Source organism: Hermetia illucens, chromosome 5 (genome assembly GCF_905115235.1).
Source record: "Hermetia illucens chromosome 5, iHerIll2.2.curated.20191125, whole genome shotgun sequence".
Lineage (NCBI taxonomy): Eukaryota > Metazoa > Arthropoda > Insecta > Diptera > Stratiomyidae > Hermetia > Hermetia illucens.
Window position 1 is genome coordinate 66,671,348 of NC_051853.1, and position 13,605 is coordinate 66,684,952.

The 13,605-nt window shown below is 39.6% G+C and overlaps 1 protein-coding gene across 3 annotated transcripts in view; it reads left to right on the top strand.

Moving 5' to 3' along the window:
* Positions 1-12,029, top strand: part of LOC119657983 — a 57,089-nt gene extending 45,060 nt beyond the window's left edge. For 2 of the 3 annotated variants that reach the window (XM_038065197.1, XM_038065196.1), the window contains one exon: positions 9,109-12,029. In XM_038065197.1, the coding sequence (XP_037921125.1) occupies positions 9,109-11,789 (2,681 nt within the window). In that variant the 3' untranslated portion in view covers positions 11,790-12,029. The remainder of the gene's footprint in view (positions 1-9,108) is intronic. The other variant, XM_038065198.1, reaches the window with a different exon arrangement.
* The last annotated feature ends 1,576 nt before the right edge of the window (positions 12,030-13,605 follow it).

Below are 13,605 nucleotides of genomic sequence, written 5' to 3' on the forward strand. Positions count from 1 at the left end.
GTTTATATTACTTATGGAAATCAGCCTGCATTGATATCATCAAGTATTTCCTTTTTGGCCACATTTGTAAGATTATGTATAAAACGAAATTCTTCCAAACAGCAGCTTCATTGTTTGCCATAAGGATCTCGCTTCAGCTGCTTTCGCATCTAAAAGAGAAATTCGCCTCTTAAGGAGAGCTTCATCAATTGTTTTACCTTAACTTTCCTTTTGCTGGCCACCTTGTTGCTAACGTGGCAATTTGTCTACTAAAGAAGTCGCTTCTTAATCAGGACTTCGATGTCCTTGATTTTTTATGTATGGGACACATAATGCTCCGTTGCAAATCGTCAGGCATTGCTGAGTAGTCAGGTATAGTTGGTCGCCTACATATTTAACCAATGCGGCTGTAATTCCGTCGGCTCCTGAAGCTTATGGTTTTTGAGCCCAAAAATTGCACGAACTGTTTTTTCCATGCTTGACGGTGGCCGCATTGGTTCCCCGTCTTCAGTTGGTCAACTGTCTTGCCTCAATTTTTCTGTGAGGTACAATCTATAACTTAACAAATAACAAGCTAAAAGTTCAATAGAAGGAAGAAATGTGGGAAGAGAACTCCATCTTCTGAAATGCACTGCTCTATGAGATTGAAACTTTCTCTACTTCAACTAACGATACATCATTCATTAAAAGCTAAAGCTAAAAGTATGAAGTTCTCTGCAATAAGGCTACTGTGATAGTTTCTTAAGGAAAGAATGAATAGCAGGTAGCAGAGGTAAAAAATCCAGAATACCATACCCTTCATCGGATGAGGTTTCCATAACATTGTACTTCCAAGCTTCTCCGTGTCCTAACCATTGTCCTGGGCATCATTATCATATTTTCATCGTACGGTGCAATACGACTCTAGCTGGACTTAATCTTCTTCTTTCTTTTGACCAAAAAACTGGCTCGCTTTAGGATTCGCACCGAAACGAGTTACGCCCATTTCCACGAAATTTGGTCGGGATATTGAAACGATGAGCTCCCACGCGTTTAGTGAATGGATTTAAAAGGGGGCTTCCCAAGGAGGGCATTTGTTCCCCAATATGATCAGGTTTCGATTAGTGATTTATGAAAGAGGTCCTTGTTCCTGGAAGTTGGTTGTAATAAGAGAGATAAAAAGAGCAGATTAAACCTAAAGGTATCCTCAGAAACTAATGAAAAGAAAATCTAAAAAGAATCGAAAATGGGACCTTAAATGACACCACGTCCCGGATATTCGTGGATTTCTCATTCGTTATCCCAGTCCTCTTAAATCACTTTCTTTTATTCGCTCCTAGTAAAAATTCGTTTTCTACCAATATAGATCTCCATTTCACTCCTTGTGAAATGTAGAACATCTGCTTAACCGATTTCGTACTGTTATTTATTTTTCTATTTTCTTTTCAATAAGGCTATGTGTTTATTTATATCATATCGTTTGATACTGTGCAATTGATACGCCTACAGTAGCGGTACATACACGACAAACCCGGAGTCGAACTCGGGGCCACGAAATCAAGTGGCTGAAGGTCAACAAAAAAAGTTTAAATATTGCCTTAAATGTTCGGCAAGGTATCTAGTAATTGAGGGGCAGACACTGAACTTTTTTTTGCGCGAGTCTTCTTAAAAAAAATTCATGCTTGTTTCCCTAGATGTTTCTGAAACATTACTATTTTCATATCATCGCTAACAAGAATATCGTTTCACTAAAAAAAGACAAATTTTATTTTTTTTTTATTCCTTGTATTCTGGTATTTCGAGGACCAGTTATCTCTTCTAGTATAAAAGGAATAAAAAATATTTTATTATAAAATAAGCCGAAAAAACGACAAACACAACCGAAGAAATCGTTTCAGTGTTCAAATGGTTTTATTTACCTTCTATATTTGAATTCACATTCACTTACCACATACTTATATAACTTATGTTAATGAGCTTTATGATTGTAGCGTTAAGTATCAAGTGTAATGGCGGCGTTTTATATTATATATAAGTTGGGAAAGCTAAAAACTAACAGACAAGAACTGAACCAAAAATGCCCGCTGCAAAAGGCCTGTAAATTCTGGTTCTTCAATTTTGAAGTTTCTTGGAATGTGACATTTTAGAAAATAGTCCATTCGGGGTCCGATTTTATTTGTTAGATGGCTGTATAATGGAAATTATATCAGTCGCTTAACTAGGCTGCACATCCACTTTCTCCATCTTCATAATTACTGTTATATGTAGTTACGACTTAGGCTCTACAAAGCAAGTGTTCCTTCGTCACGTTCCTATCGCGTCTCATAGAGTAGAGTTCCTATCCCTATCCTCTACCTTTATTAGTGACCCATAAAGATGTGCCGTTCTCGTTTCTAGGTCTGGAAGTATTATACCTGGCAATTGATTGCCTTCCAGATGCCTCCGGAAGTAGACGCCTTTGAACGATGAAAGGTGTCTTCTTTTCCAGTACAAGTGTTTACTGTAGGACTAGTACTTAGCCGAGAATCTTACTGGTAGAATAAAGGAGCGAAAAATTAGAGGGGAATGTCCTCAAAGTTAGTTGATTTGACTAAATGTGTCTATCAGGTTGTTGTTAATTTGGTTCTCTCTCTTCTATTTAAAGGCAATGTTTAAATTTTGCTGTCTTGAATCGACTAAGGTTCTGAGAAGCTTCTCATTCTTCAGTAAAACTCTTGGTGAACTGTTTACAAAGAATCGTTATCTCAGATATTGTTTGATTTAGCTTAGAGTCCTTTGCTTTAAGTAGCTTTGAGTTGGGGTTGGAATCTTCTGTCATCTCCAATTTATCAATGTGTACAGGTTAATCCAGGCTTGCAATGGGGTAACCACGGCTAGCAGTTTGCCCAGTGTTGCAAGATGATTTTTCCCTATGCCAGTATATTCTACACACGACTTGAGCACTGCCATAGAACTTCTAACCTCAGAGTCGTGGATTCAAACCCACATTGGGCGCCATTTATATAAAGAACCTCCACTTCATACTCATGACAATTCTGGCAGTATTTTCTAGGATTTTCTCGGTCTTGCAAAATAAAGCACCGGAAATTGTTTATCTAAGGGTCCAAGTAAAGACTTAACGAGTCCTTAAATTGGTTGGGCAGAACGTTGATCGGAATACCGAGTATTCTGGTTATACATATATATTAGTGATCCCCCCTTTCCAATTTGGTAGCATGAAATATATGTATATAGGAAATAACTTTAGAAACTGTGTCAATAGATTAAGGCGTGAAAATTATATCAAAATATCGAAATCCACTCTCTCACAGTAACAAAACCTGAATCTAGATACGATTACGTAACCCCAAGGCTTTAACTGAATGCTAATGTTTTCGTAGGCAACATTCCGCATCGCTACATCCCCCCTTCCTCCCCACCTTTTTTTCGATCACTTATCTTTGCTATAACAGACACGAGAACCAATGAAGTCTAAAACCCCCACACCATACCACCCAGCAGCAAAAATTACTGAACAACTTTCAATCTATTACCAATGACAAGGCAATTATCGCATTTTCGAAGTTGGCAATTTGTCAAGATACAAGCATTCCAACGAACTCGGACTGGTCAAGAAGCAACGAGCCAGCTAGTGGCTATATTTGAAAAGCACCGAATTCAAGCACAATCATCAATCAGAGGAGAAGAGGAACAAGCCGTCCCGCGCACCATATTGCACTTTGAAAAGTAGCGCAAAAATGTGTCTAAAGCTGAAGAAAGATATTTTTTTCAATCCAACGAAGAAAAAAAACTTGAAGACTGGCATTAAATTTTTTTAACCTTGGGCGCTTTCGGGGCACTTGCCAGTATTTCTACCATAAAAATATATGTACGTGCATTTATATTTAAGTTGCCGTATATAAGTCGTGCTGCTGCTGTTATGGCGTGCTATTGCACGTTGTTTCGTCCATATAAAAATAGATTTGAACGTTTTTAAAATGGATATACGTGGACTGAAACGATGTCGATTCAGAAATGGAGTTCTCGTTAAGTTGGATCGCAAGTCATGCATGGTCGACTGAGTTAGGTCTCACTCTACAAAAATAAATTATTGAAGTGATGATGTCACTTAGTTCTTCGTTTATGCAACTATGTGACTCTTTGAAATCCTGGTTTACATATCTATGAACAAAATAATTCCTTTTTCAAAGTGATATTATGGTAACATCACTAAATGCCATTTATGAAAACCCCGCATTCGGGCCATCAATATTACAATAATAAACTTAACTCCCGAATGACTAATCCCCCTGAGAAATCACTACCGGATAGACTAATATTGTCAAGTTACTCATCGCATTTGACAATGATGCGAAAATCCTCGAAATTATTGGCGAAAAGTGGAAAAATGTTTAGAGAAAGAAGGAGGTAAGAAAAAAGGTCAAATAAATCTCTTTTGAAAGAGCTGACGCATACGGTGAAAACAAGAAAATCGATAAACAACATGGTTCGTTCTTTAAGCTTAGAAATGCAAGATTTTTTTTTCATTTTCAAGCACTACTCTTCTATGTTGTCATCTAGTGGTACTGATTCTTATATTCATTACCGGAACAATAAAGTGACACAGATCGAATGAAAAGGAAAGGAACGGTTTTTTAAACGAACTGCGTCAAGAGCAACCTTTCAGGTGCTACCTCACATCTGCCCTGGGAATATTGTGACTGCAAGTGGCAGTTAGTTGCTAGCTATTTGTATTTTTTCCACACTGGGCATGCCTACGAAATATATTCATAAAAACCTGTGCAAATGCGGGTTTCGACTGACCCTAAAAGGCTTCTTAGCTTTTTCCGTTATTGTGATCAGGGGAGTTCCCAGTCCACATCTAGTTGGCGGTAGATTGTGTTAAAAACGGGGGGCGTGTTCACGATGTTTATGGTGCGCGGAATTCAGGTCTTTGAACACTTCAAAGGCTGTCTCATGTCAACGCTCAGAAAGGAAAGAAAGTAGCGCTTAAAATGTTACCTTTGGTCTACATAAAATCGCAGATTGTTTCTCTAAAAAAAATCATCATTTTTCTCAAAGTGACACAGCCATGTTCCCGGTGCGTTATCTACTGAATATATACTCGGTATTCACTCATTTTCTATTTTCAAAGCAGGTTTAATGATTGGGAGATGGTCACAACAATCCGCGCTGGTCGAAGTCAACCAAAAAGGGGAGAGTCACCCCAAAAACCTGAAGATATGGCAACGAGAGGTTCGCCCGCAAATACTAAAACTCCACTGAAGTATTCCGCTCGTACGCCGCTGTGCTGGCCAGACTCGGGAAGTGTCGGGACGAGGGAGAAGGGTCGAATCCTTTTGGACACTTTAGTACCCGAAGTATCATTACCCAAAGTGGAACCCCGCCGAAACCTGAAAAACAAACAGAATATCGCGCAAACTTAGCGAAAATCACACATGAAGCTCTTTTTCTTCTCCATATCGTTCCCCCTATATATATTTCCCTGGCTTAGGGTCATATTTCATCTGTTTTTCTACTCCAACAGCCCCCACTGCACGAAAGTACCGCCGTTTAGTCAATTGGCCTGAAGAGACTGAATCAACAAGAGATTCTTTGCATAATAGAAAAACCGGAACTACTTATTCTGCCGAAAATGTTTCTTCTGTGGCTCAACATGTGCTGGAAGATGCAAAAGCATCAAATAATGCGGTACAATTGAACCTTTCACGGTGGTCTCTGTACGACATTTTAATGACGAGTCCCATTTCTATCTTAATGGAAGCGTGAACAAACAAAATTTTTCATTCTGGGACTCATTCATGAAGAGTCATTATATCCACTCATAGTCACTGTGTCAACTCCTTTTTAAGAGCAGTGCATGCCACAATTGGATGGATTTGTACTGCTGAATATGTAGCTCCAGCGGGACGGTGGAACTGCCAGCATGTTGCAGAATGCGCATCCTGACGCCACATTTCCGTATTTTGTCGCCATTCGTTGGCCGCCAAGATCACCAGATTTAGCCGCTCCAAATTTCTATTTGTAGTTTTATGAGGTCCACGTGATAAGCTCCAGACTCTGAAAGCCCTTAAAAAGAACATCTATTAAAAATTTCCGAATGACAGAATGCTAGAGTAGTCTCCATAAGAAAGCTTTAAAAAGAGAACTATTCAAACCCGAAGAGCTTCAGCCGGATAGCTCAAAGTCATTTTTGGCCAGACGCATAACTCAATATCATTCTTGACTAAAATATCTGGAAAGTCCGGTTGAACGTTACATTCTCAAGAAGGCATTAAGTTTGTGCTCGTAAAGTGAAGTCTTGCGTGTCTAATCCCCATTCGAATATGCCATGAGTGTTTTCATGTATATTTAAGGGGATATTTTACTGTATGGAATAATCATTCAACTTTCCAAAGACGTGAAATATCCCGGAGTTATTCTAGATAAGAAGCCTCTTTAGAACACATATGTAGGTTAAGGAGTGGCAAAAACTTACTCATTATTAGCTAGCCTTATTGTAAAGTACTGTGTCTGGGTAATACTAAGGTCATGAGTACGACATACAGCGCAGTTCTAGATGCACTACTCAATTTCCAACCCTCGAATGTGCATATATGCTCAGGGCACTGCATCTAAAGCAACTGATAGACTAATTCGTTTAGGTTTACGGAGGAAAGCAGTATAGGTAGATGAGAGGCACAGAGCATTTGCAGAGATATTAAAGGAACTGAATACATTTGTATGCTTAGTAGGAGGCATAAAATTAGCCTCAATCGTAGAAAAAACTGAAGTAGGCAAGAATAACGCATGGCATGATATACTGAGGTTCTTTGAACTAACGGCGCATGAAAAAAATTCTGAATCAAGAGTCTACTTTCCAGATTAAAGCGAGAGGAGAACTTTTTTCTTGGCAAAATATTCAACGATCCCAAGAGTAGTAACTTAAGTGATTGAAGGACAGGCACACCGCAATCTGTTATCATAGCCAAGCAGCTTCGACCATTTCAAAAATCATCCAGAAATGTAGAATGTATTTGAACTATCTGAATTCAACATGGTGAAACAACACTGTGAGGTAGAGGGAATGAAAGTTACCATTGCAAACATATGTCAACTACTCCCACGAAGTGTCAGTAACACTGACACTGCTATGTTCAAAATCGGAATATTAAAAATGTAGGTTTATCCTATAACAAAGAATCGGAATCCATGCAATAACACTATGTGAATGTCTTAACTACGGAAGCCTCAGGTTTTTTATGGACTGAAGCTTTCTGCCACTCCATGCACATGCACACAGCCTGAGAAGCTGGAAAAAGTGAGGACTCACTTGAAAAATGTTTTAACTTCCGAAATATACACTCTCATCCCTTAAAACAAGTCTCCACTTCCGAACTAAAAATACTGCTCGGATAATAAAAAAACTCGATCCTAAACAAGCATATAGTTCCAATAGAATTGCAAGTATAACATGCATTGATTGCTCCTTAGACGTATGGAACGCCTGTAATTATTTTGGTCGCCGAACCAGAAAGACAGCTGATACAAATATAATAGCATCTTACGGTCCAACAAGTTTGTCCTCTACGTTGTCAAAAGTGATAGTGAAGCGATAGGTGAAGCTTTTAACGACAAGAAATATTGACCATCCACCTTTCCAACATTGGTGAGGCTTTCGATATGGTGTGGCACAAAATAGATATTTTTCAAGGTAAAAACAAATTTCTCTCTACTATGCTTTAAATAGTCCTTCTTGAGGAGCCAATTTTAGACGGTATATCAGAACACTGCACTCAGTACCCTACGCTCAATTGACAGTCCAATCTCATTTTTGAAGAATCATGAACCGGTGATTCCGCCGCCTCGGTTTCCGCCGCTATATATTTTCTTGAATGCATGCTGGACTATAATTAGATTTTCGGATGATATTGGTAATAGTAGATTCAGATGATGCATAATATAAATCAAAAATATCGCTGATTTCCATAGTACGTCTGAACAATTTGGAGACGTTGTCGATACTGAATAAAAATGACAGGCACGGTTTGTCAAAAAAAATCTTAACTAAAAGAAAGGTGTTAGTATGGAAGCTCCTCCGTAGAACATGTGTATTAAAAATTATATAAGGAGCGAGGTCTTTTTCCACCCATTAAAATTTTTCCAAGTTCAAAACTGGTTATAATGAAGGTGTTATGTACCAAGCTAAGGTTTTCAAGCGATGTCCTGAATTTAAGAGAGGCAGAACGGTGTTGGTCACTACCCAAATGATGAATTGATGCAAACAATTTAGAAAATTTTTCATAAGGACCAACGGTTGGCACTGTTTGAAATTTCTGGGCTGTTTTCGCATTTCCCGAGATCTCTTTTATACGAAATACAGAAATGGGGGACTCTGAAAGTTATGCGTAACATATCTAACAGAAGAGCACAAATTGACTCGGGGTCAATATTAATTGCAACCTAGTCGTTGTTAAGCGATTATTGCAGGCCGATACTTACAATTCTAAAAAGCCTGAAAGAGGATTTAAAATAATCAGATGAATAATAAATAAAGATTAATAAATAATTTTTAAGAAACGAGGAGAGAATTTGAACTGAAAAAGAAGATTGAAGTGACCAAACATTAAATTTCTGAAAAAGCTGGGTATTCGTCCAAAAACTATGGTCTGTGCTCTAGGAAGAAGGAGTAAAGTGCTCCTCAAAATGACTACATTCTGCATGGTAAGAGACATAGCCTCTGAGCACTCAGACTGTAGTAGTCCACTGTACTCGAAAGTTAGGTGGTGGGAGACTCAGGACCAGTGTATCTTCGAAAAAAAAGTTGCTGCCGTGTTTCGGTGGAAAAATCGAGTCCTCTTACTTTCTTGACGTTCCTTGTATATTTAGTAAAGGTATCAATGTACGACCATTGCCATGCTCTTTATCGAGTTATCAGTCAAAACCTCAAAATAACAAAAAGCAGACGTTGCAGTGCTTGAAAATCCACGGTTTTTCTATAATACTAGGAACCCAAACCATTCAAATGATCAAATTTTCTCGAGTTGCCGTCATGGCAAGTTTATACAACGTACCAATCATTTTTTTTTCATCTTAAATTAAAAATTAAATACAATTTACTTCGTATTGGCAGCTAAGGCACTAATGGTAAATTTTATGCTCTCCTTTCAGATATGCCAGCGCTTAACTGTGATGATCTATTCCCGAATCCACCAAGACAAATTGATGAAGTCAGCCAGGATATACCTGACATCGTAACTGCCGATATCATTGATTTAAACTTCACCAACGGAAGCTTATTACAAGACAAAACAGACAGCTCGAACGATACTCAACTCCCTATCAACAAAGATAACGACGGAATCTGCCATTACGATTTACCAGACATCCCAAAAGAAGCTGAGAAACCAGAAGCAGTAGAGATTGAAAAGGAAGCAAATTATTACCTCACAGAAGAAAAAGACAGCAACGAAAACTCATCGCCTGTAACTGCGGAGGTTCAAAACAACGAGGAACCTTGCACGGACGGTGCTCAAACTCCCAGTCGACTGCAATTACCTTTACCAGTCGTGTCCCCAGCACTTAGTATATCTTCTTACTACTCTTCAGCTGAAAGTGTATCGTCAGCCACATCCACAAGCAAAAAGAAGAAACGTAAACGTCATTGTGTAACCTGCGATCTCCACTTTCCACATAAAGCTGATCTTCTCGAACATCTCAAAGTACATATCAGCCAGCCATCAATACAAGTTCAAGCTCTCCCTGACGACGATTCGCTCTTGCAAGAATTTCGTGAAAGACAAAAAACTATGGAAACTATTGACACTGAAGATGAGGAGCAATATACTGTCGTTCCAGAGGCAAAAGGTGATGCCCCTTCTCAAATTGAGTCTGGTAGTCTAAAACTTAAATTGAAACTTTCAGGTTCGCAAAACTTTCAAGTGGTACCGATGAATCGGTTAACTGAAAAGCGCGAACCTCCGCCATCTAGAAAACCAACAGAACGGATTCTTACTGCACAAGAAATTAAAAGTAGTCCACCACTCTCAAGCGCTCCTAATGTGAATGGTGGACCATTAGATGCAATGGTTGCGCTTGCTGAAATGCAACGGACTATGAAACCGCAACCTACTGATGACAACCTCCTAGAGAACAAGTACTTCGAGTGTCCAACGTTAGACGGTCTCGACCAATTTGCTGAAGAAATTAACAACGAAGCTGCCGAAGATTTATTGAAAAAATTGTTAGAAGGTGGCAGCCAGCAAATGCCGCAAGAAAATGATTGGTCTTCAAACACAAATGAATTCATCTCCATTGATCGATTGGCAAATATGTGTACTGTATGCAACGCGAATTTCCCTGATGCACTTCGTCTTCACGAACATAAGCGAATAACAGGGCATAATTTCCAACATCCAATGCATCCGCCTCCTTTGCCACCACACATTTCTAATATGGATATGGCCAATCCCTATCGCATGAGGCCACCTTTCCAACCTCACCTCGCGCCATCAATACCGAATGCTCCTAGAATGCAGCAAGGATGTGGTCCTCCCATGAATATGCGTCCGACTTTCCAAGGTTATCCCCCACCGCAACAACAACAAAGGTTTCTCCCCGCACCTCCGTTTGGCCAAGTACCGCCAGCAAGACGCCCCCCTCCTTTGTATCGGGTGCCTACACCGCAAAATGCTCGCCCTATTAATATGGCACCGTTTGCAGAAATGAATCCGGAAATGTATATACCAAGCAGCAATGGGAATATGATGAACGGACACTTCCAGCCAAACCAACCTCACATGGAAAGGCCACCAGTTTTTCTCAAAGCTAGACTTCAAAGGCCTATCCAACGTCCGAAAACACCTGGAATGCACGAAAGAAGCCCCAGTGCAACACCCTCTCCTCCTGTTGGGCTCTCACAACAAACCGTTGTACGACCGAAATTTCTGGGACCGATGTCAAACCAGATTCCAAGGCCGCCTCTAAAGAAGATAAAAACGGAACCAGGTACAGATGACTGTGAAATCGTTTCAACACAGCCTCGTGCCGACGGCCTGCCTGTCATCCAAAGCGTTCAAGGTGGGGCTTCTGTGACACAACCTTTCAATAATGATAACTCCAAAGACCCAATTCTGTTGAATGATCAAATAACTTTAAGTCTTAAAAATAAGGAGCAAAATAAGAATCCCAAGGAAGTCGCAAACATATTGGCTAATCGAGGCATCATAGTCACGCATAAGCCAAAACCTCATTCCGCTGCCCCTTCGCGTGAAACCTCACCCAAAACTGTCACACAAGAAGCCGTTCAAAAGCTTCAGCTTAATAATTCTGTTAGCATAATATCAAAGAAACGGCAGCATGAAGCCGCAATGGAGGATCTACAGAGACAGCGTACAGAGGAAGTACCCTTCATATCCTGTCCGGTAGCCGATTGCGGTGAACAATTCCTAACACAAGAAAGCCTTAATCGGCATACACAGCGTGGTCATAAATTGGTTAAAATGGGCATGAAAGCGTTCAAATGTAAACTATGTCCTGCGATGTTCTCTACTCAGGAAGGCCTGGTAGATCATCAACGGAAGAACCATCGAATTCTCAAAACCAGCGCCGACGAGCTTGGAATCCCCATTATCGACCTGCGAAATGATGAGACCAAGAGAAAATTAGCTCAACTAGGAATTGTCAACTACATCCCGCTAAATCCGAAATCCACGAATGGTTGCTTCGGATTTCCTATCGTATCTGTGCAAGGCGCTGGTAATCCGAATATCTGTAATATGATGGGCATGGGAGTTAATTCCTTGCTGTCCCTCGGCCCCATTAAACAAATCCCTATGAGGAAAATGGATTAATCACACGGATCGTGTTAGTTTTAGAACAATGTTTTAGCTAAGCAGAAGCAGAAATATGGTTAATTGTATGGAATATAATTGTATATAGAATGTAAATACCATTAACGTAGCGAAAATTAGATATCATTAAGTTATTATGCATACACTTTATTCTAAGGCTTCCATTTCATTAGCAAAATAAAACAATAATTTTAAGTTCTTTACCAATTTGGCAATAAATGTACGATTTTGTAATGTAAACTATTTTCTCTTTTATTTCAATTTTTTCCTTATTTAAGCGCTCATAATCTGAAGTTGCTCAATCAAAATTATGAAGAGAAGCATGTACAGATCAAGGACTGAGCTTAGTACCTTATTTGCAAACATGTTTATGTTTTTTTTAAAAAATCTTTTTCTATGGTTTGTGTATGCGTATACCTGATCGGAAAGTTAATATACGTAAGTTAGTCGCCTTGCTTACGCTTTACTTGCTTAACTAGATGATCTATATTAATTCATTTCAGATTACCCGACGACTGTGAACTATGACCTGTACAGAGAAAAATTGGTAAAATTTTAACCTTGGCTTCAGTTCGACCACGCTAGTTCAGCACTGTAATTAAAGACGCTAAGATTTCAACCAATAACGCCCTAAAAACAGGAGAAAACGTCGCAGCGTCGATCCGCCAGTTACTATCACTATCATCAATCACCAATTCGATACCCCTAATAGCTGCCTGGCGTCCAGCCCAAGGCAACCTAATTATCCACAACGAGACGGTCATGGTATCGCTCATAGATCGTCCATGATCTTGTAGGGTGTCAAAAATTCTTCAGGGGGTACTTCTCTTGAACGGGGCTAAAAGTTCACAATTTTTCTTACTAGGAGCCCAGGCCTCAGAAGACTATATGAGAACTGACAAGATCATTCACTGCCTTTGACAGTAAAAGCTTTGATCCTATGGTGAGACGCATCGACCAGAACAGGTTTTCTGTGTTATGTTGACTGCCAACAACCGTGCGCGAATTATATCGGCGTAGTTGCTATCGGTTGTGATTTTCAACCTTAGATAGCAGAAATTATCAACATAAATTATTATGTTGAATTTTCTCGAGAATGACCCCGTTGTTCTGGCCGTATGGGGCTATCCAGGAACGTGAAGAGAAAAATTGGGCCCAGGATGAAAATTATCCGGGCTCCTCTATTAAACCTTTAGGCTTAGTCACTTCGTTATGTGTCTCTATTCCAGTTCATCTCCCCAATCCTGGGAAATCGACTTGCACGTATACTGCACATGGCCTGCGTTCGGTATCATTCGTGCCTCGGCCTTACTGCCGCTGGATGTTTAATATATACTGCAAGAGCTAGTTAAATTTTAACGGCTCAAAGGTAATGAAGTGGTTCTCAATGCTAATGAAAATCTTCTTTCATGGCGCTTTGTGGTGATAAGTATTATTTAGGCTTTTCATCTCGCGAATTTCTCTCTTCACTTGAGCACAACTCGACATCCTTAGGATGCTTCGTCATCACAACCATGCAGGATTGTGCATGGCTTCCACAATAGTGAGATACGTGTGTAGGTAATGTTTTGCTGTAAAAAAAGAGGCTCGCTGTCGCGAAAACCATCGAGAGAGGGGAATAGCAACCTCCGATATGGAATACACAATTTGATTCTAGTTAACCGAATTTGACGCATTCCACAAGTTTCAGCTAAACCAATAACCAACTTTCCGATTTCGAAAATGAGATGATCTACGCAAACCAAATTACTAATCTCCAAAGGTTTTTAAGCCAATACCAACCCAGAACTGTTGTTATAAGTATATGGGTCAATAA